The 22,769-nt window shown below is 36.4% G+C and overlaps 1 protein-coding gene and 1 pseudogene across 1 annotated transcript in view; one reads left to right on the plus strand and one right to left on the minus strand.

The window, feature by feature from the left end:
- Positions 1-930: 930 nt before the first annotated feature.
- Positions 931-3,209, minus strand: LOC141553953 (DNA topoisomerase 1 pseudogene; annotated as a pseudogene).
- Positions 3,208-22,769, plus strand: part of ADAM7 (ADAM metallopeptidase domain 7) — a 65,469-nt gene continuing 45,907 nt past the window's right edge. Inside the window, exons 1-5 of the mRNA XM_074284684.1 lie at positions 3,208-3,451; positions 7,650-7,717; positions 12,174-12,250; positions 13,539-13,725; positions 16,380-16,418. Coding sequence (XP_074140785.1) covers positions 3,208-3,451; positions 7,650-7,717; positions 12,174-12,250; positions 13,539-13,725; positions 16,380-16,418 — 615 coding nt within the window. The remainder of the gene's footprint in view (positions 3,452-7,649; positions 7,718-12,173; positions 12,251-13,538; positions 13,726-16,379; positions 16,419-22,769) is intronic.

A 22,769-nucleotide genomic window follows, 5' to 3' on the forward strand; every position in this document is an offset into this window, starting at 1 on the left:
TTATTATTTTATTTAAAAAATACCCCAAAGAGGTACATGGTATGTTAGAGGGACCTGTTCTTAGCTTATCTTGAGCAAACAGAGGTGATTTCAGAACAGGCTGGCAAGACTTTCTGGAATTGATGGTGAGTGAAGTAAACAGAAGCAGGAGAACATTATATACAATTGCAGTAAGGTTATGGGATGATCAACTAGGAAAGACTTAGCTTTTCCCAGCAATATAGTGATCCAAGACAAATCTGAACTGGAGAATTGTTAGGTATCAGACAACCAACTTAGCATCTAGTAAAATCCTAACATTCCCCCCCCTTTCTTTTAATTTAGAACATAGGGTGGTCATGACCTTGAAACAGGTATACATAAATCCATCAATGTGGGAAATATTACACATAATTATATAAATTACACAAACACATAGTATAATAACACATGCTAGAAGTGATGTAACAAATAATGTGATCGAATAATCATAAATTGAGAATTTATGCATATCCATAAGTCCTAGAAATAGTTCAAAAGGAATTTATTGTCCATTAGTTTTTGTGTCGGGAATACAATAATTCCTGCAAGTTTTGAAGTCCTGCAATAATCTTCATCAACAATTTTTCATCTCAAGGAATCCAATGATCCCTGCTGGTTTTCAAGTCCTTTAACAGTCTCCTTATCAGCCATGCTCATTCAGTGTCAGATGTTTCTTAGAACTTCTCCTTTGTTTTTAGGTTTTTCTCTTTTTCTGTCTCTCCAGGTGCTTATTCCTTCTCCATCTGTTTCCTTCTGTCTGTTAAAATACAAGCAAACCCTCTCTCCCAGCAGTTAACTTATCTAATTTCCACCCCCCTCCCTCCTAGTACAAGGGCAAGTAAGGCTCACAGTTTCTTAATATTCCTCAAACCTGTTTCCTTCCCATACAACCTCACCCTGTAAAAACAGCTAAAATTCATAATCTTTATCGACCATGTTAATGGCCCAGGCAAACTTTTCTCACTGGGTTTTGTTATAAATTTTCTCAATCGGAATTCCCCACTTCTTACACCAAGCAACTGAGATCCTGGGATCTAAATAGTTGAGTTTGGAGGTTCCCAAGGCAATCTGTTTGTTCTCCTCTCTGTCTGTGGCCTGAATCTCCAGTTTCATCAACTGCTCCTCCAGCCTCTGAACAGCTTTCTTCTTAGTTTCCACCACCTCTTTAGACTTGACATCCTTTCGGACCTTGGCCTCAGCTTTGGCACTTTTCAGATCTCTTTGGGCTTCAGCAAGCTGGTCCTTCTTGGCATCAATCTTAGTCTGCAGGTTCAGCATGGACTTCTCAAAAGTCTTTGGTGGTGCCCTCTGATGGTTACACAGAATTGCAACAGCTCTGTTGGCACGGTTATAAGAAAGGATCTTTGCTGGGATATTTTCATCCGGTGCAGTGAGCTCCTTTAACTGCTGCTGTAGTGTGATAGAGGCATTGTACGTACGGAAAACCTTGGCTGTCAAGCCCTCCATGAGATCTTGAAGATGTTTGTTGAGGATACTGGTATTTAGTCTATCAAAAAGATCATCCTCAGGCTGCTTGTTCTCCATAAATAGTTGAAGATTCTTAAAAACCCTCTTCTCAACAGGGACCTTGTTATAGTATCGGATGGAATCCTTTCCTAGGAAATCAAACTCAACCACGTATTCCTGGCCATCCATCTCCGGATGTAAGTTGATGTGCTCTACTCGGAGGGAACAACAGCCCACAGTATCTGCTGTCTCTCCTTCTTCTTTCTCATTGCCAGCTCTCAGAGCAAGCTTGTCAATGAAATATAATGCTACAGCCCTCTGTCGGACTTTCATTTCCTTGGACTTCCAGTCTTCTCGGTATTGGTTCCGGATCTTGTCTACACACTTCTTCAATCTACGGGCTGTCTTATATTTCTGCCAATCCTTCTCCCCCTTGATTCGTGAACTAGGGTTCAGCATAATGTACTTGTTGGATCCTTGGATATTCTCAGTCCAGGACACCAGCCAGGTAACCTTGTTATCATGTCGAACTTCTTTCCATTTATGTCCAGGGGGAGGAGGAGGACCCTTGGCATCTTTGCTACAGTTGATAATTATATCTTCAGGCATAATCCACCTTTTCAACATTCCCATCTTGGGATGGTTGCCTCGGCCCCGGAAAAGACCTGGAGGTTCAATCTTGAAGTTGGCAATTCTCTCTCTGTGATTGTCCATTACACAAAAACCATAATCTTTCAATATCCTTTCATTTTCCTCTTTGATTTTCAGTTTCTCTTCCTTGCTCATTTGCTTTCTTGCTTCTGACTGGCCTTTGAAATACTGGCTTATCTGGTTGAAGTCACACTTGCTAAGACTGGTGATATTATTTTTCTCTTCATTTGTCATCTCCTTTCTCCAGTCTTTGAAGAAATTTTTCCTAAAAATATCTTTAGTAGTATATTCATGGTCAAGCATTTTTGCAAAGAATGTAGCCACTTCTTCTGCTTTGGGACTCAGCTTCATGACTTTACCATTGTAGTAGAACTTGACATTTTCTGGCAGAGGCTCATAAGGTGGAGCAAACACAGGGCCTTTATGTTCCAGGAATTTCTACTTGATGCCTTCAGGATAGCGCTCTTCTTCCCACCATTTCCATTTTTGCTCTTCCTCTTTCTTTAGCTTCTTCCTGTTGTTATCTGTTTCAGGAAGTTTCTTATCTTTGTTCTTGATTTTTTTTTTTTTTTTGCTTTGTTCTCCTCCTCTTCCTCTAGTTTCCGCTTCTTGATATCTTCTGTTTTTATTTTCTTGGGTTTATAATCAGCATCATCATCCTCTCGAGGTCTCTTTAAAGGCTTGATATCTTCTTTAGGTGAGGCAAAATAACCATCATCATCTGGTTCATCTTTAATATGAGGAGGGCTAGAAAAACCATTTACTTTCTCCTTTATTTTTGCATCTCCAGATGGTCTTCCCTTTTCTTCCTTTCGTTTCTCCTTGTCTCTATCTTTGTGTTTCTATGAGCTGCTATCTTTGTGTTTGATTTTCTCCTTTTCTCTGTGTTTCTTCTCTGAGGAATCTTTGTGTTCACTATTACTGTGCTTGGACTTTTCCTGGTCTTTTTCCTTGTCCTTCTTGTGCTCTTTGTGTTGGTGTTCATGATCTTGATCTTTGTGTTTGTGAGAATCATTCACTCGGAAATCCGCATAGATTTGGGAGTCGTTGTGCAGTTGATCCCCACTCATGTCGGACGAAGCCACGGCACCTGCGGGACTGAGAAGGGGGCTGGTGATAGGAGGCACAGACCCTGGCCTTGAGGAAAGAGATCAGGCCTCAGGGCAAAGGAGGCAGTGGGCAAGTGAGGCCAAGGAATCAGTAACAACAGTGGGAATGGCAGCGTCGGGGACAGCAGCAGACACTGGGGAAAGAATGAAGTTTCAAGGAGCTTCCCACTGTGCCTGCTCAGCTGCTTTTAAACAGGATCCAGGTGACAGAGGAAGGGAGGGAAGAGCACAGTAGGAGGGAGGAAGAAGAAAACCAGCAGCCTTTAGGGAAACTGGCTTTGGTCCTTGTTCAGGTGCCAAAATGTAAAGTCCCAGCTAGCTTCCTGAAGGGCTCAGAATCAGGCAGAGTCAGGATTACCAAAAGTCCTGGCCCCACATAAGGGGCCAAAACTAAGTATTCTCTAAATTATAATCCAATATAGGAATATTGCGTCCTTCAAAGTCTTGAATGTCTCCAGCCAGCTTCAGTCTCTAGCTCCCTCTGAATACAAAGCCTCCAGCCAGCATGAAGTTAGATGTGAAAATGAAATCTTGACTCTATCCAGACTCTCTTCTTCCAAACTGACTCTTCCCACCTAGTCTTGGCTTTTATCCTCCTAGAGAATGGGCTTGTGGGGTGGGAACTCCTTAAGGAGCCAATGAGATAACTCCCTTTAAGGTGTAAACTCCCTTAAAGGTATAAACTCCTCTTAGAAGTCTAAGTATGTAAACTCCCTTAAAGGTGTAAACTCCTTTCAGAAATCTAAAGGTGTAAACTCCCTTAAAGGTGTAAACTCCTCTTAGAAGTCTAAGTATGTAAACTCCCTTAAAGGTGTGAACTCCCATAAAGGTGTAAACTCCTTTCAGAAATCTAAAGGTGTAAACTCCTTTTAAAGGTATGAACTCTGAACTAGAGAATTGTTAAGTATCAGACAACTGACTTAGCACCTAGTAAAATCCTAACAACATAGTCTTTCTGGTGCCATGTAACTATAGTTTTATTTACTATGTTCTGAACTGCCACAGATTCAGACCTTTAAAAGTCCTTTGTACCCAGTGAGCATCTAATATAAATGCAGAAATTGAGGTCCAGATTAATTGATTTGTCCAAAATCACATGTCACACATAATAAAGAGCAAAGCCAGGATTTGAAATCTAGGACTTCTAACCCAAATCCCATACTTTCTCCTGCTTCACCAAACTCCCAGTAAAGTCATGTTTGAGCATTGTGAATTCTGTGCTTGTGAAAGAAAATGGTCACTCTATTCTATCTTTTATTTTAACAACAAAAATCTTTTCAGGGTTGTCTGGGAAAGATCCAGAGAGGTGAGAGATCATTCAAGCATTTGTCATGTAAGAGTCTCTGTCATGTAGGTTGTACTGTGAGCTCGGGATAACTTAGACTACCAACTTTTTCTTTCCTTACCATCAATGTCTCACAGATCTTCCTTGGAATACTATATGTTCTATAATGTTCTCTTTCTCATCCAGATGATTTTTTTTTCTTTTTTATTATAGTTAAATTAGAAAACTTGACTGTTTTCTCTCTATAATACTTACCTCAATTTATTCATTTCCTGAACCATGAGTTAGCATTCAGTGTCAACCTATGTTTAGTTGTGGAAGAGAAAGAAAGAAACAGAGAAAATTGAATTAATCTCAATAAACATTGATTAAGTGCTTATTACATGTAAGTTACAATGGTTCAGATAGTCCTAATTATCTTGAACTAATTGGAATATATGTTTTTCTTCCAGGAAAAATATGATTCAGAGGTTCTCTATGAGATGATTCTTCATGGTACACAAATGGTACTTCACTTGAAAAAGACAGAGTGAGTTGCATAGTATTTAAAAGTATAAAGAAACTTATGTGGAATTATCCAAATTTTGTTTAAACTGTCTCTGGTAAATAAAAAACCCAAATCTTCCTTTCTATTAGGAAAATTTTCTTTGTGGTAGATTCATAGATTTGTAGACTCTCACAGCACCAAAAAACCTTAGAAGTTATCTAGGCCAATCAGTTTCTGGCCCATCTTATGCCTTTTAATCAGCCCTATTTGAAAATTGAGCAGGTACAGGGGAGTTGGGTACCCACTAGATCCTATAGCAGCCAATTCTGTTTCTAGAGTACTCTAATTAATAGAAAGAAAACCTTCTATTTTTCCTGAAATCAAGTACAAATATCCATCTTTTTTAATTCCCATTTTCTCCCTCACAACCAACAATTGCTTTTAAACTTCTTCCTTCTAAGACCAATTAGTCAATGAAGGAGTTGTGATGGCATTAATAGATCAATGATTTTAAGGTCACTAATCCTATTATTGATCTAGGACTGGAAGGGGTCTTAGAGGCCACTGAATCCCAATCAACACATGGCAGATGCAGAGGACTTCAGTCTAGTCAAGGTCACACAGCTAAGATAGGATTTAAAACTAGGTATTTCTTGACTTCAAATGCACTACTTTATCCCCCATGTCACAAGCTCCTTTAAAGTACCTACTGTGTGTCACTGAAAATACAAAGACAAAAATACCATTTTTGCCCTCAAACAGCTTATAGTAATTAAATTGGAAGACATGATATGCATATCTAGAAATAAATGGAACATATACAAATAAATAGAACTTTTACAACATCATGGAGTGGGAACACTAGTTTCTAAGTAAATCTGGAAGGATGTCAGATAGGAAGTGACTCTGGAGATAAGCTTTGAAGGGATCTAAGTATTCTGAAGGGCTGAGAGGAAGATGTTCCAGCCATTGGGGAAAACCTGTATAAAGACAGAAGGAAGAGAGGATGAATGTCAGAAATTAGGAACAGACCAGTTGGACTAAAATCTAAAAGGAATGGCAGGGGTTAACATGTAATGTGCTTAGTAAAGGAGACCACTACCAGAGTAGGAAGAGAGTGAGATGCTAAAAAAAAAAAAAAAAAAAAAAAAAAAGAAGTTTGGTTTTGATTGTAAAAGCAATAGGGAGCCATTGAAGCTTTTTGACCAGGGGAGTAATATTACTTCAGTGGCTATGTAGAGAATATCTCTAAAAGGGAAGAGATTATGAGGAGGAGATAATCTAGTGACTTATATCACATATTCTAGAAGACATACAGATGAGAATAAGGCAACACCTTGCATAGAAAATACACAAGATGTGGAGAACAAAGTTCTAGATCAGGGTCAGAGTTAAAAGAGAAAAGGTGGCTACTGACTGGTAGAGGCAGGAGACAGATAGACACAGAATCATAGGCAGAGATAGAGACAGACAGAGACAAAGATAGAGTCAGAGACAGAGACAGAGAGAGGGAGTGATAGAAAGAGTAAGAGAGAGAGAAAGAAAGAGAGAGAGAGAAAGTCAGAAAGACAAAAAAGAGAGAGAGAAATTGGTGAGGGAAGGATAGAAGGAAGAGAAAGACAGGAAGGAAAGAAAGAGATGGAAGAAGGGAAAGAGGGAGGGAGAGGGAGAGAAAATAATAGATTAGTACAAAAAGATAGTGTATCCACAAGGTGAAGTCATCCTCTTAATAACACTCTTAATAAATAGTGAACATTTGCATAGGGTCCACTTTTTTTCCTGACACTATGCTAAGTTCTTTACAAATATCTTATTTGATCTTCCCAACCCTGCAAGGTAAGTGTCATTATAGTGCCCATTGTACAGATGAGAAACTGATGCACAGAGGGGGTAAGTGGCTTGGCCAAGGTCACACAGTACTAAGCGAGTTTGGATGAGTTCACTCCTTGTTACCTCCAGGCTCCCCAGATGCTTATAAACCTTCCCTGCATAAACCTGCCCTTCCCCCCATTTCCCCTTCTTGTTACAGACATCAGTATCTCCCCATGCATATATACAACCTCAAGTACGTGTCATTTTTGTCTCTCCTTCAGATCCCATTTGGAAGTCCTTACTATGTCTTGTCAGTGCTTTCCCCTCCACGTCCCTTTCATTTGCCCCACCCCCTTCTCTTTCCCATGATCACCACCCCAGCATTGAAACAGAATCTGTTGATTGAATTATTCTAATTGTCTCCCAATAGCAACAAGTTTCCTCCCTAATTCTGCTGAAATGGAAAGTTCCCCAAATACTTACATTGTCCCTTCACATGTTTCATATTGGGCCTCTCCATTGGATCATATTCAGGAATTATTATCCCCATTTTAAAGATTAGTTAGTTGAGGTTCCAGGATGATGTTATTTATTACCCAAACAACAAATAACTAACTGCTCAGCCAATCAGTTATATTTTCATCTCTTCAGATAAGTCTTAAAACATTCTATGAAGTTCAGCATCTTCTCTGAGAAGCAGAAAAAGAAGTTCACAAAGTCAAGAGAACAGTTGGAGAAATTGTCCCATGAAAGCCTTTTTTAGTGGTCTTAGAAGAAAAAGTAACTATCTTATTATTCCTTTTCAGGGATCTTGTAGCTCCAAACTACAGTGAAACACATTACTCCCAAATTGGGGAGGAGATCACCACGAAACCTCAGCTCAAGGTAGGAGACACATTGTGGGGGCAATGGGTATTATAATGGACATGATAGATTTAAATTTCATCATTAGATGTCACTTAAGACATAATATGGGTAAAATTCAACAAAGGTAGACTGAGGCAATTTATTCTAAGCAATATGATAATTTATTAAGGGGGTACAAATCTATTAATAAAGCAGATTGATGGCTGCCTCAGTTTTAAGACCAAGAATTGTAGTTGCAATTCCTTTTCATAAGCATAGAACAAAAAAAGCAAAACAGGGTAGGTGAGGAAATAATGCAAGTTAGGATTGGCAGCATCATGGAGTGAGGGCATGGTCACTTTAAAGGATGGGACTTACATTCACTTGTGGGACCAAGTCCATCCATGTCATTCTTAGCAGAATGTTTTATGGATTTGGGGGACCCAGATGTATTCTGATGCTATTCAAGGATAAAGACTCACTGCTTTTGGGAATGAAATAAGGTCATTAATTAGACAATTAGACAAAAACAAACAAAGATGGCACCAAGTCAATTTGCATGCTCTTCAGGACAACATACAAATTTCTTGGAATTTCAAAGACATGAAATTTCGAGGGATAAGAAGTGTCCTTGGAATAGGTGATTTGTAGGTGGTGCTGAGATACCAATTCCATCAGAATTATAGTGCTTTATGAGAATATTGACCTTCTAAACTTAGTTCAGAGGTTTTTTTTTAATTAAAAGTCATCAGAAGAGAGAATAAACTTTGGAATCTAACTATGAAAGAGGAAGACAAATTTTTTGAACTAATGAGCTTCATCACTGAGAAACAAAGAAAAAGACTTGGGATTTTAGGTAAAATGAGTAAGATTTCAGAATTGAATAAATTTCAAAATGGAACCACATATAATCCAGAATCAATATTGAGTTTTCTCAGGTAAGAAAATTATCCTAATAAACTTTTAATTTCTGCATCAGAAAAGGATAGACAATAATAACTGTATTGCTTATTTAGTCGTCAAGAATTTATTAATTGCCTAATAGATGCTACTGTGCTAAAGGCCTGGGATACAAATTCTTTGTAATATTCAAAGTTTTGAAAAATATGCATTTATTAATTATTGAATGTTAGTCTAACAAGTTGAGTCTTCAACTGGTCCTTCTAGGAAATCATTAGTCCTTGACATCAGGCTTTTCCCCCAGAGCAAATGCTTTATGTAGAATGTGCTCAACCTATATAACCAAACTCCACTGCTGGTCCTCATCTCTAAAAGAAGGTTTTTGAGTGGATGCTCTGGGGAGGCAGCTGTGGCCAAGTTCAATACCTCTGCCTCTGATGCTGATTACCTTTGGGACCTTGAGCAAGTTTACTTAATTTTTCTGGGCCTCAATTTCCTTTTCTATACTTTGTTGTCCCTTTTCTAACTCTGAATCTATGAACATACTATTATTTGCATTTTGACTTTTATTTCTTGCATGATCTTGGCCAAGTCATTTAACTTTACTGGAACTCATTCTGCTCATCTGTAAATTGAAGGGATTGGACAAGATGAATTTTCAAAGTCTCTTCCATAAGAAATCTATAATTCTATGAAATTGTCATTCCAAACAGGAAAGTAATTAAGAATCTAAGACACATTTATGTTATGTATAGAATAAGCAGGTATTCATTCCTACCTGTTTATTGAGCAGATTTGAATTGAAATGTGGCCAAGAAAAACTTCATGGGGTAGGACTTGAGATGAATCTTGCAAAAACAAAGGATTTAAAGTTGTATGAATAGCCTCAGGCTATGGGCAGAGCTGCTCACTAGGTTTGTTTGCTGTTCTGGTTATCATGTATCATGGTTTATCATGATACAGACAACTGGATTATGAGAATAAAAAATTTTAAAGCAGCATAATTTCTGCCTGTCTGTTTTTCTGTCCATCCATAAGTCATTATCTGTGTCTGTTTCTCCCTGTTCCCTCTCTTGATTGCCCTGACATCAATCTCCCAGAGTTAGGATGACTGTATATCCTCCTTGAAGTTCTAGGAATAAGGTATCTCTTCTCTAATACTATGGAATCCATCTGATTGCCATTCCTATGTATTCTTTCTGGATATTAACATGGGCAATTAGATTTCTCATTCTACTTAACTATTCAATATAATTTTCTGAGGCAATCAGAGTAAAGTAATTTGCTCAGTTAATAAGTTTCTGAGGTTGGATTTGAACTCGGGTCCTTCTGATTCATGATTGGGTTACAATTGAACCACCCTGATGCCCATCAATTAAGTTTTATAAACATATTTATTTCAAACATATAGCAAGAAGTAAAATGCAAACATTTTCCCTAATCCCTGGAAGTAGAGGAGTGTGTGTGTGTGTGTGTGTGTGTGTGTGTGTGTGTGTGTGTGTGTGTATTTGTGTGTATGTGTTTGTTGGGGAGAGCTACTCTTCACAATAGCATTAAATGGCTTGACAGATTGTGTTCAGCCTTGCTTACACTTTTGATGTAGCATTGGTTCTGCCAAATTTGAATTCAAATGTGACATTGCTGCTGGATGAGTCTTTAAGCAGATTACAACAAGGATGTTTACCCAAAATTCACTCTGGTGAAGTGGGGGTTCTGTAAGATAAATATCTCCTCTTTGAGTTTATGTGGTAAATTACTGTTGCTGAATAAATCTTCTACAATGTAAAAAATATAGAAGTAAAAACGTATGTTTTATTACCCTATGCAGAAGTTCAGAATTTTAAAAAAATTAACTGAATAAAAATCAGTCTTCTAACAGTTTTTTTAATGAACAAAAAACAGAGAAAAAAGTGAGTAAAAGAGAGAAAAAGAGATTTGAATACAAAAATCTAGCATACAGAAATTCATAAATCTCATATATCTCCTAAAAACCTAGTTAAGTAGACTACAAGGAAATTAAGATAGGTTACAGATTAAACTACATTTAAAAGGTTCACTGTGGGCTGACTGAAGGAAAAATGTACAAGTTACAAAGAAAATTAAAAGGCTCTGGGCCAGGATAATTCTTTCACAAAAAAAAAAAAAATGAGAACCTTGGGAAGCTAAATTTCCCTTTAATTTTTTACTGAAGAATGCAAACAACAACAACAATAAAACAACAAACACACAGAGAAAAACTTCCCTTAATATTACCAACCCAAGGATCAGATTTTAGCTCAGTGGAGTTAATATTAACCAGCAACAGGCTTCAGTTAGCCAATATGCTTCAGGAACTGAATAAAAGAAAATGAAGAAAAAAAAAAGTTCCCTCCAAGAACTGGAGCTCAATGTTGAATGGACTCTATATTCTTCACTTAGAAATCACTTAGTTGCCTTACACTGGCTCACTCTCATGATTTCTAAAAGCTTAATAGATCGATAGCCATCTCTAATAACCTAAAATCAGCCAGAACAAATCCACAGAATCAGAGAGCAGCCATCCTCACTCCCAGGCCACACATCAGTCTCATATTAGGAAGGCCCAGCCCTCTTCCCTTATTTCATAGGCTCTTTTGGTCCACCAGAACCAGGTGGTCAGGAAAAAGTCAAACTGACAGAAGTGAGACCAAAGTAGATTGATGCCATGGGACTCCAATTCTGGCCCAGAGCCAATCAAAGAGGTTTTGCTTTATTATATAATCAGCACAATGGAACCAAAGATTGATTGCTTGTGTCTTCATCACTCACTTGGGGATTTCACCAGCTGAACCTCTCTCTCTATGTTCTTAAAGATTGGGCTCTTGGCCGACTCCCATAATTTATACACACAAACACACATACATACATAGTTGTATGCTTATTTAAATCTCTCTGTATATATTAGTAAATTGATATGTAGGCAGGCATATGCTTATATGTATGGATATATGTACATATGCATATATATGTGTGTATATACAAGTACATATGTATGTACATGAAGTTATAGATATAGACATTGAAATTGATAGCTATTTACATATATGTATACACATATGTGTGTGTATATATATATATATATATATATATATATATATATACACACACCTAGAAACACACATATTAGCTAGATGATATAGATATAGATCAGCATAGAACTCTGAACTTGAATCAGGAAAGCCTGAGTTTAAATCCTGACTAAGAAATTTATTAGATGTCTGACTGGAATATTCACTTACATTTCTCAGATTCAGAGTTTGGTTTTTTTAATCCATGGAAAGAGAACAATACCTCCTGGGGTAGTTGAGAGGATCAAATGAGATAACATGCAAAGCACTTGTCAAATTTGAAAGCGCCTATATAAATTATTATTATCCTATTTCTCCATACATCTCTCTCTTTTTCCCTCCTTCCCTTTTTTCTCCCCCCATCTCTATCTCTTTGTATCTGTCTCTGTTTATCTGTTTTTCTGTCTGATTTTCTGTCTCTCCCTTTCTCTCTCTGCCTGTCTCTCCCTCTTCTATCTGCCTATCTTTTCCCCTCTCCCCTTTCCCTCCCTCTCTCTCATTTTCTATAGGATCATTGTTATTACCAAGGACACGTCCTTCATGAAAAGGACTCTGCTGTTAGCCTCAGTATCTGTGATGGCTTAAGGTAAGAACCAGATCTTCAGTATTCCAACCAGTGACTAAGCTTAACTGACAACAAATGGGGAGTCTTTGTGACTTCTAATGGACCCGAGTGTGTTCAAGATCTAATTAGAATAGGCCAGCTTGAATTGTGGGGGTGGGATAGTTCTGGACTCTTTTGTGAGTCATGAGAAATATGGATATTTCAGGGAAAATGAATCAATAAACTGACATGGCATTCCTTGGCAGCACACCAGCACCGGAGAAATGATTCATGGGCCTCCTTTATTCCCCAATCTGTGCAATTTAAAGGTTGATTCTGGAGAGATAATGAGGATGGCCTGGCTTTGTCAAAGTTGGAAAACAAAGTTCATGGGGAAAAATCGCAGCAAGAGCCTGTAGATAATCAGAGCTAGAGGGGATATGAATGTTTTATAAGGAAACCTAGATCCAGTAAAGGGAAGTGACTCATTCAAGAAATCATGATGTGAAGAAGCTTGGCTTCTGGCTCCCAGTCCAGTGCTCCTTCTAGCATATATATTATATTATCAGCCCCTTATCAGAGGGCACACTGAATTCCACCATCAAAAGTCTTCTGGACTCACTTACTGTTTTAAGGTCTCAGCATATAGACCTTAGGTACCAGTAGGTACTATTGTGATTTTGAGAGGAAAGAAGGAATGACAAGAAAGGACTGGGATATGATGATAAGATTCTGCCCTCTATTCCCTGTGTGACCTCCAGCAACTCTGAACTTCTTCATTTGTAAAATGACAGAGTAATATTACATGATCTGCCAGAGAAATTATTTTTAGTTCTAAATGTTTGTTCCTAAGAGCAACAAAAGGAAATTAGGGCTGGGCATTTGGGATTTCCTTTTCTTCCTCTAGTTCCTGCATCCTGGGCCCAGAGAAGAGACAGAATTAGGGATGGCAGCCAGACTTTTGCCTATGAGCCTTCAGAAAGAGCTTACCCGGCATCTTAGCTTGGCTGAGAATTAGGGGTTTTTAAAATAAACATATTTCTAGGAAGCAAAGTGAATGGAGCAAGAGTTCTCAGTCAGGAAGACCTGAATTCAAATCTAGTCTCATATACTTATTAGTCATATGACCCTAGGTAAGTCACTTTGAAAAAAAATGAATGTTTCCCATGTCTCCCCCATTCTCCAACTGTATAAGGAATAAATAGTTCCCCTCCATGTTATTATATACCACTCTTTTTGAGTTGAAGCATTTAGAGCTCCAGGAATGGAATATGGTCCTCTCTCCACAATCCCTGGGCAGATAGATGGTCTGCATTTTCATGCTCCACAGGGGATACATCAGGAAGCATGACCAAAGGTATCTCATCGAACCTCTAGAGCACAGTGATCAGGGGGAGCATGCCATCTTCAAATATGAGCACAAGATCCAAGACACAAGCAATGGGAGCTGTGTGGTGTATAACTTTTCCAAGAGAGAGGCCATCACTCAGGGCTCCAGGTCTGGCCTCAGTTTGGAAGTGAGTAAACTTTTAATGTTTTTCCTTGCTTGTTTTGTTCATTTATAGCACATTCTATAGTTCCTGGCACATATTAAACACTAAATAAATGCTTAATTTTTTCAGCTTTCATGGTGGATAAAAGCTTTTTTCAGCTTTTCATGGTTTTATAACTCAATTCAGAGAAATAAGGGGGAATAAAAAAGAGGCAAATAAATAAACAGAGTCAGAGAGAAGAAGACAGAAATAGAGACAGAGAGAGAAAGAGACACAGAGAGAAAAACAGAAAGTGACAGAGAGAGACAGAGACAGAGGCAAAGACAGAAAGACTAAGAAACACACACACACACACAAAAACAAGAGATATAAAGAAAAAAGTGAAATGGGAAAAGAGAAATAAAAATAGGTGGGGAGAGAGAAAGGAGATTAAAAAAAGAGAAAAGGGAAAAAAAGAGAGAGAAGAGAGTGAGAATTACATAATAAGAAAAAAAGAATACAGATGAGTAAGAATTAATAGAAAAGTTAATAGAAGTTAATGAAAAAGTTAATAGAAAAAGTGAAAAATGGAAAAAATGAGGAAATAAATAAAAGAAAGATAGACAAGAGATAAAGAATATGAACAGACTTTTTTCCAGATGATGAAATTAAAGCCATAGATAGTCATATGAAAAACATACTGTAAAGCACTATTGATTGGAGAAATGCAAATTTAAAACAATTCAAGTACCATCTGACATCTCTCTTATTGGCTAAAGTGACAGAATAAGGTAATGATAAATGTTGGAAGGGATGTAGGAAACTGGGGCACTAATGCATTACTGGACTTGTGAAATTCTGGTGAGCAATTTGAAACTATGCCCAAAGAGCTATCAAACTGTGTACACCCTTTGACCCAGTAGTGCTATTACTGGGTCTATATTCTAAGGGATATAGAGAAAAGCACCCACATGTGCAAAAATGTTTATAGCAGCTCTGTGCTAGCAACTAATTGGAAAATGAGCAGATGTCCATCAATTGGGGAATGGCTGAATAAGTTGTGGTATATGAAGGTAATGGAATATTATTGGTCTATAAAATGGTCAACAACCTGATTTTAGAAAGGCCTGGAAAGATTTACATGAACTGGTGCTGAGTGAAAGAAGCAGAACCAGGAATATATTGTACACAGTAATAGTGAGATGTGCAATGATCAACTGTGAAAGATTTGATTCTTCTCAGTGCTTCAGTGATCCAAGGTAGTCCCAATACACTTTGGATAGAAAATGTCATCTCCTGACAGGAAATGATAATGGTTAATGTTTGAGGAGAGGTGGGAAAACTGGGACACTAATGCATTAGTGGTAGAGTTGGGAACTGGTCAAACCAATCCGCAGAGTAATTTGGAACTATACCCAAAAGTCTAGTAAATATGTGCAAAAATATTTGTAGTAGCTCTTTTGGTGGTTGCAGAGAATTGGAAAATAAATGGATGCCCATCAATTAGGGAATGGATGAAGAAGTTATGGTATATGAAAATTATGGAATATTATTGATCTATAAGAAATGAACAGCAGATTGATTACATAGAGGCCTGAAGAGACTTGCATGAACTGATGCTAAGTGAAATGAGCAGAACCAAGAGAACATTATACACAGCACCAGCAAGATCATACGATGATCAGTTCTGATGGACATGGCTCTTTTCAACAATGAGGTGATTCAAGCCAATTCCAACAGTCTTGTGAGGAAGAGAGCTTTCTGTGCTCTGAGAGAGGACTGTGGGAACTGAGTGTGGATCACAACATACTATTTTCATTTTTTGTTGTTGTTTGCTTGCATTTTGTTTTCTTTCTCATTTTTTTCCTTTTTTGATCTGATTTTTCTTGTGCAGCATGATAATTGTGGAAATATGTGTAGAAGAATTGCACATGTTCAACATATATTGGGTTACTTGCCATCTAGGGAAAGGGGTAGGGGAAGGAAGTAAAAATTGGGAAAACAAAGTTTTGCAGAGGTAAATGTTAAAATTATATCTGCATATATTTTGAAAGTAAAAAAGCTTTAATAAAAAAGGAATGATAAAAAATAAAAGAACATACCATCTGCATCCAGAAAAAGAACTATGGTGATTGAATGTAAATCAGCACATGCTATGTTCACATCTCTCTCTTTTTATTGTTTTTTTTCTCTTTTGTGATTTTTCCCTTTTGTTCCAAGTTTCATCTCTCAAAATGATTCATAGAGAAATATGAATTTAAAAAAGTTAATGTTCATCCATAACTAGAAAAATTAAAACAATTCAACAATTTAAAAAAGATAGGAAAGAGAGGGAAAACATAGAAAGACTCATAGATGAAGAAAAAGGAAGTGAGAGAGAAAAGATCAAAGAAGAGGAAGAGAGAAAGGAGAAGAAATGAGAATGAAGAGACACAAGGGAAAATAAAGAGTATCAGAGAGGCAAAAAAAAAGATAGAGAGATAAAGATGAGTCAGAAAAGTGAGTCACATTTGTATTGCAGGTATTACTCTCCATTTCTTTAGCTATGCCTCTTTCTGCATCCTTTGCTTTATCTGTAAAATATTAACAGATTTCTCCTTATTGTGGAACTGTTTAGATGAAAAGCATTGACAAAAAGGGACATATTAATGGTTTCCTTTTAATCTGTCATAAAGATGCAGCTGTACCTAAAAGAAAAGAAATACATTGAACTCTTCATTGTTGCCGATCATGCCTTGGTAAGTTTTCAGAGGAATGGACTATTGGTCATCCAATAGTTCTGTAAATGTACTTGTAACTCTTGGAGATTGAATAATCTTGGAGTAGGTCCTCTTGGAGTTTTGACAGAAGAGCTCCAATGTGAACTGCCCCTGGAGGGTTTCTGTGATGGGTGTTTAATCTGTGTTTTCAGAGTTCTATAAGACTGTAGGATTAAGATCTGGAATAATAAAAAACAAAACAAAACAAAACAAAACATCAACTTGTATTTGTGGAGGATTATATATTTTACAAAGTAGTCTTACAATACCAAGAAGGACACTGGTGGCCCAATTTCAGTCAGTAACGAGGCCTGTTACTGTTGAACAGGGCTGAGGAGAGTATGAGGTAAAAAAAAATGGTAGCAACAAATGTCAATAGTTTTCTGCTTCTCCTCCTTGGATTTTGCTATGAAAGGGAGAAAAGACCTATGATGTTAGAAATTAAGGGGAAAATTTTCTCCTTACAGTATATGGCCCATTGTCAGAAGAGTTGATCAATCAGGTATTTTTTCCCCTTAATAAATGGGGAAGGGAGTTTTGAAGTATTTCCACAAATTATAGTGATATACATGACACCAAAATTATTTTCTTTAAATAGAAGAGTTAGTGTTAGCAAGGATGAAGGCCTCCTGAGAGCACTTGAGGTATAAATTTAGGGAGAAGAGACTGGTGATAGCTTCTGTTGTGGAAGTTAGATCTTAAGTTAATCAGTAGAGATGAAGGGATGGAACAGAAAGGTTGAGGAGAGAAGAAACAAGTATTCTGTGCTATGCACATTATGAATTCCTGAATTTTTAATGCTTTCTTCATCTATTAACTTTTTAAAATCTAACAATAGGCTACTATCCTTATTTTATAAATGAGGAAACTGTGTCTTAGAGGTTAAATGATTTGCCCATGGAGGCTTGGAAGTGTTGGAAGTGGGAATCAAATTAAGTTCTTTCTCATTCCAAGGTCCATATTGCTATTCCAGGTTTGCCTTCTTTTAAGAACTACCTACTTTTGGCCTCTAACATTTGTCAATTAGGAAATAGATTTTAATTTAATGTTTTTGTAGCTAGGTGGTGCCATCAAGCACAGAGCACTAGATCTGGAGCTGGGAAGACCTGAGTTTAAGTTTGGTCTCAAAATACTAGCCGTGTGTTCTTGGGCAAGTCATGAACCCCTCAGTCTCAGTTTCCTCTCGTGTAAAATAGAGATGATAATGGTGCACATTATGGGAATTACTGTGAAGATCAAATGAGATTATATGCATAAAGAACTTTGCAAATCTTAAAGTATTATATAAATGCTAATTATCATCAATACCATCATTATCATTAATTTGCTTTGATTCTTTCAAAATTTTGGTTTTCAAATATTTATCAGAGAGATTTATCGCATTTATTTTTTTAAACTCCTTTTTTTAAAAAAAAAATGTTCTGGACTCATTCTTTTTGTTGTCAAAAAAAATTTATATGCTAAAAGTAATCCATTCTATAGTTTCCATTTTATTTGATGAATATTTTAGAATTTTCCAAGTGTCTACAGTTGGGATAAATATTTTAGTATCTTTTGATTTCATATGATGTTTCTATTTAGGTCATTCAACACATTAAGTATTTGTCTATTCATCTATCTATCTATCTATCTATCTAGTAGGTTAGATATGATCCCATGACCCCTTGTTTGTAGTAAGTATATATGTGTGTTTATTTGCATGCATTGCATTTTTGCTACATATTTCATCTTATCTTCTGAAGATCCATAGTAATCTAAGAGTATGATATAACTTATTTCTCATTAATAATCTCATAATTAAATTAATTAGCTAGATTGTCTCAGCTCAAATTCATTTAATAAAATGGAGAAAAATTTCCCAACTATAGTTATCCTTGTTTGTGTATAATTAGACATAACAATTTATTGGTGCATGCACATTTATAAATGAACAACAGCATTAAAAACATGAAGACATATGTAGTTACATATGATATTTTTACTACAAAGAGCATAACCACCAGAGTCCCCTCAAACCTTCATTATAACTGTAGATACCTCTTTTTTAGCTAACTTCTTACTTCATTCAATCATTACAAATACTGATTAAAGTCTTTTTGAGTATTTTATGTTCTTCCTAAGAATCAGTCTTCTTTTCAATAATCACAGGAAAGAATATTCCAGTTTACTTCATGCTCTTTAAAGACTTCCCATACTTCTATCATAAAATAACACTTGACAATTCACAAGTAAGAAGTCCATCCATTTTCATTTTTCTTTTTCTCGGACCTCTCTAAATATCATCTTCATGGATAGCAATCAGAGCTTATATCTCTTAGCTTGCCCCAATACTATCTTTCCTCAACATTCCACCTGTCTTCTCTTTGATTTTTAAAGCTATGGTCATAATAGCTATGGATTCTAGCTAAAGATTTTGAGATACATCATATTCCTTTCTCATTTCTTTCTCTCTAAAAATGCTGTGCATATGTTTGTGTAATGCATGTGGTACTTTATACACACATATACATTTATATGCATATAGTATGTATATGACATGATACATGTATAATCATATCCACATGTACATATATATCTATATACATACACATACACACATACATATATATATATATATTTATACACACATACATATCTACATATACATACACATATAATGGGCCTGATCCCATTTTTTCACTTTGTTGCCATCAAACTTTATGGACACTTAAAAATTAAATAATTGGTCAATAAACATTTATTAAGCATTTTCTATGAACAGTGTCTGCACTGTATATGGTGGGTATACAAAGGCAAAAGACTATGCTCTTGAGGAACTCCCAACCTGTTCTTTCTCTTGCAATTTATGACATTGTATATAATATCCACAAATCTTTTTAATGCATTATAGAAATGAAACACTCCCCACTTTCAAATACCTTAAAGCAGGGGTTCTCAAACTATGGCCTGCTAAGAACGTTTACATTTATGCGGGCCCACCAGGTTATGGCAAATAGGCTGAGGGGCAGAGACAGAGTGAGAGTTTCTGTTTTTATTATAGTCCGGTCCTCCAAAGTCTGAGAGAATGAACTGGCCCCCTATTTAAAAAGTTTGAGGATCACTGCCTTAAAATTTATGTGGAGGATGTGACATGTTCACAAATAAGTGCATGAGATACTAAATAAACTCAAGTGATGGAGGGAGGGGGTGGCATTGGTTCTAGTTCTCAGTTATCTAATCTGTTATCGTTAATCAAATTTTCTGTTTTTATCCATTTTCAGAGAGATAGCTTTTCACAATTATTGGAAGACTTAAATAACTTGTAGAATAATACTGACAATGAAAGATCACATTATAGAAATAACAACAACTTTTATGAAAAAATAATTATGGTAGAAATGCACCACATCAATATGTATAGGATTCAGAGGAGGCATCATGGAGCAGGGGAATGAGCTGTGCTTGATACTACTTATGATAACTTGAGAAAATCTCACTTGTGATGGAAGCTTCAGTTTCTTCATCTGTAAAATTGGGTCAGATTAGGTGGCTTCTAATATGTCTTTTAGGTATCTACTGGTATCAGGCACTAGGGATGAGTGGATAGGACTAGGGATACAAATAGCGACAAAAAAGAAAGTTCTTTGTCTCAAAGAGCTCACAATCTAATCTTTCAGCTTTTTCTTTGTGATATATATATATATATATATACACATATAGATAGATTGATAGATAGATATAGATATAGATATAGATATGTATATATATATATATATATATATATATATATATATATATATATATATATATATATATATATATATATATATATCTTTTAAAATTACACTGGTATTTTCATTATAATAGGGAAAAAACTCCTTCAATGAAAGTGGATCTTTGATCAATGGGGAAGGGAACATGGAATACTTCCAGAAATAATTGTGATATGAATGCAATAACCGTCAATAATTAGTCTTAGAGGGGTTCCTTAGGAATTAAAAATTTAGCTGATCATATGACTAATATATGTCTGAAAATATGTCCTGAACCTCAGGATGACTCTCCTCTGTGACACCACCTCTTGTAATCAGTGTAAAGAGGCAATGACAGATCCCTAAAAGCACATTAATAGTATCAAAAAAGGTGAGAGGTAGCTGGATAATACACTGGATACAGCACTGGCCTTGAAATCAGGAGGACCTGAGTTCCAATCCTGATTTAGATTCTTGCTAACTGTGCGACCTTGGGCCAATTCAGATAACCTTGATTGCCTCCAAATCAAATAAAAAATTAAAAATAAAAAAGCAAAAAAAAGGAAAAACAAAAGGAGTTTGCTTTGAAAAATAAATTAGAAGAAAATAAATTAATATACCAAAAGTAAACATTAAAAAAGGCAGAATTAGAAATAAATGAAGGAAAAGGAAGGACTTGTAATATCAGATCTCAAAAGAACTGTTAATTAGATCACTTAAAGAGTTCTAATTATATAATATTGTTTTCTTAGAGCTGACACAGTGGACAGGGGCTGGATCTGTAGTCATTAAACCTGAGTTCATGTGCAGCCTTAGATATTTATTAGTTGTGGGATCCTGGGCAAGTCACTTAACCTCTACCTGCCTCAATTTTCTCAACTGCGAAGTAGGGTCACTAGTACTACTCATTTCATATAGTTGTTATGAAGATCAAATGGGATAATATTTGGAAAGTACTTAACCAAAGCTTGACACCTAAAAGGTGCTTAATCAATACTTATTCCATTCCCCCCTTCAGTTAATAATTCTTTCCATCCAATCCAGAAACATGCATCTTCTTAGTAGTAGTCTACTCATGTAATAGATGAGGGAAAAGAGACCAGAAGGCTTCAGTAAGCAGGACAACATGACTTCCTCAACCCTTGGGTTTCTAAGCTTTTTTTCAATACAAATACTATAGTTTGATGTCTCTCAAATCATAGAAAGATATTAGCATAAAGGATACTGAAGACAGTAAGCAGTCCTAACTTTTACTCCATGCTTTGCCATAATCATACTGTATGACTTTGAAATATATGTTCTTTTTTTTTTAATTTAGACCTCTATTTGCTACTCTAAGAAATGAGGGAATAGATTATGTGATCCCCAAAGTCCTTTCTGGACAGCTAGGTAGTATAAGAATAGAACGCCCACCTCGGAATCCAAAGGACCTGAGTTCAAATTTAGCCTCAGATATATACTAACTGTATAATCTCAGGCAATCAATTTCCTCATCTGTAAAATGAGGTGGGAAAAGAAGTGACAAACCACTGCAGTATCTTTGCAAAGAAAACCTCAAATGGGATCATGGAAAATCAGATACAATTAAAATAACCCAACAACAAGGTCCTTTATAGTTAACAGCTAAACTTATTTTCAAAAAAGAGAAGAAAACAACGATAGAGCAGCATGGCTGGTTTTGACTCCTAGGAGAATCATAGATTAGGTCATTAAAGGGATTAAACATCTAGAAAAAGATGCATTTATTACAAGACCCAGCACAATTTCATTCCAATCAGGTCATGTTAGACAACTGTTATTTCCTTTTTTTTTTTTTTGACAAAATTCTAAATTAGTAAATGAATAACATTTAAAAATATAGTTTATGTGGATTTTGGCAATTTTTAATAAAGTATCTGATATCATTTTTTTCCTTGAGGCAATTGGGGTTAAGTGACTTCTCCAGAGTCACACAGCTAGGGAGTGTTAAGTGTCTGAGACCAGATTTGAATTCAGGTTCTCCTGATTTCAGGGCTGGTGCTCTATCCACTGCACCACCTAACTGCCCCCTACCACCATTTTCATTGAGAAAATGGAGAGATAGACACTAGATAATAAAATTAAATAGATTCAGTATTGGTTGTATGATTGTACTCAAACTGATGTTATTAATGATTCAGTGACAATGTAGCAGTAGGGGTTATCTTCTAGGGATAAGGATGTGATAGTTTCCCCATATTTTATGGTCATCCAACCTCTTCTGGAGCCTTGTGTTCAGAGGGGCATGACAGTCAAAAATAGAGGATCATTGCAAAGCTAGAATGTAAATAGAGGTGAATCACAAAATGGCAATGGGCGCTGAATTATTTTAATACACAGAAAGGGGAATGATTAACCTGGAGAACAGAGAACTCAGGGAGGATTTCATAGCTATGTTCAAGTATTAAATGACTGTCACTTTAAGGATGTATTAGATTATGATTTTCCCCAGAAGGCAGAAGAATGGATAGAAGTCGCAAAGATGATTTAAGTTTGATGTCAGGAACACCTAACATTTCTTCTGTTGTTCCCCTTGGGACTTTCTTGGAGCAGTTTGTCATTTTCTCTGCCAACTCATTTT

The sequence above is a fragment of the Sminthopsis crassicaudata genome, chromosome 2 (assembly GCF_048593235.1).
Source record: "Sminthopsis crassicaudata isolate SCR6 chromosome 2, ASM4859323v1, whole genome shotgun sequence".
NCBI classification, from domain to species: domain Eukaryota; kingdom Metazoa; phylum Chordata; class Mammalia; order Dasyuromorphia; family Dasyuridae; genus Sminthopsis; species Sminthopsis crassicaudata.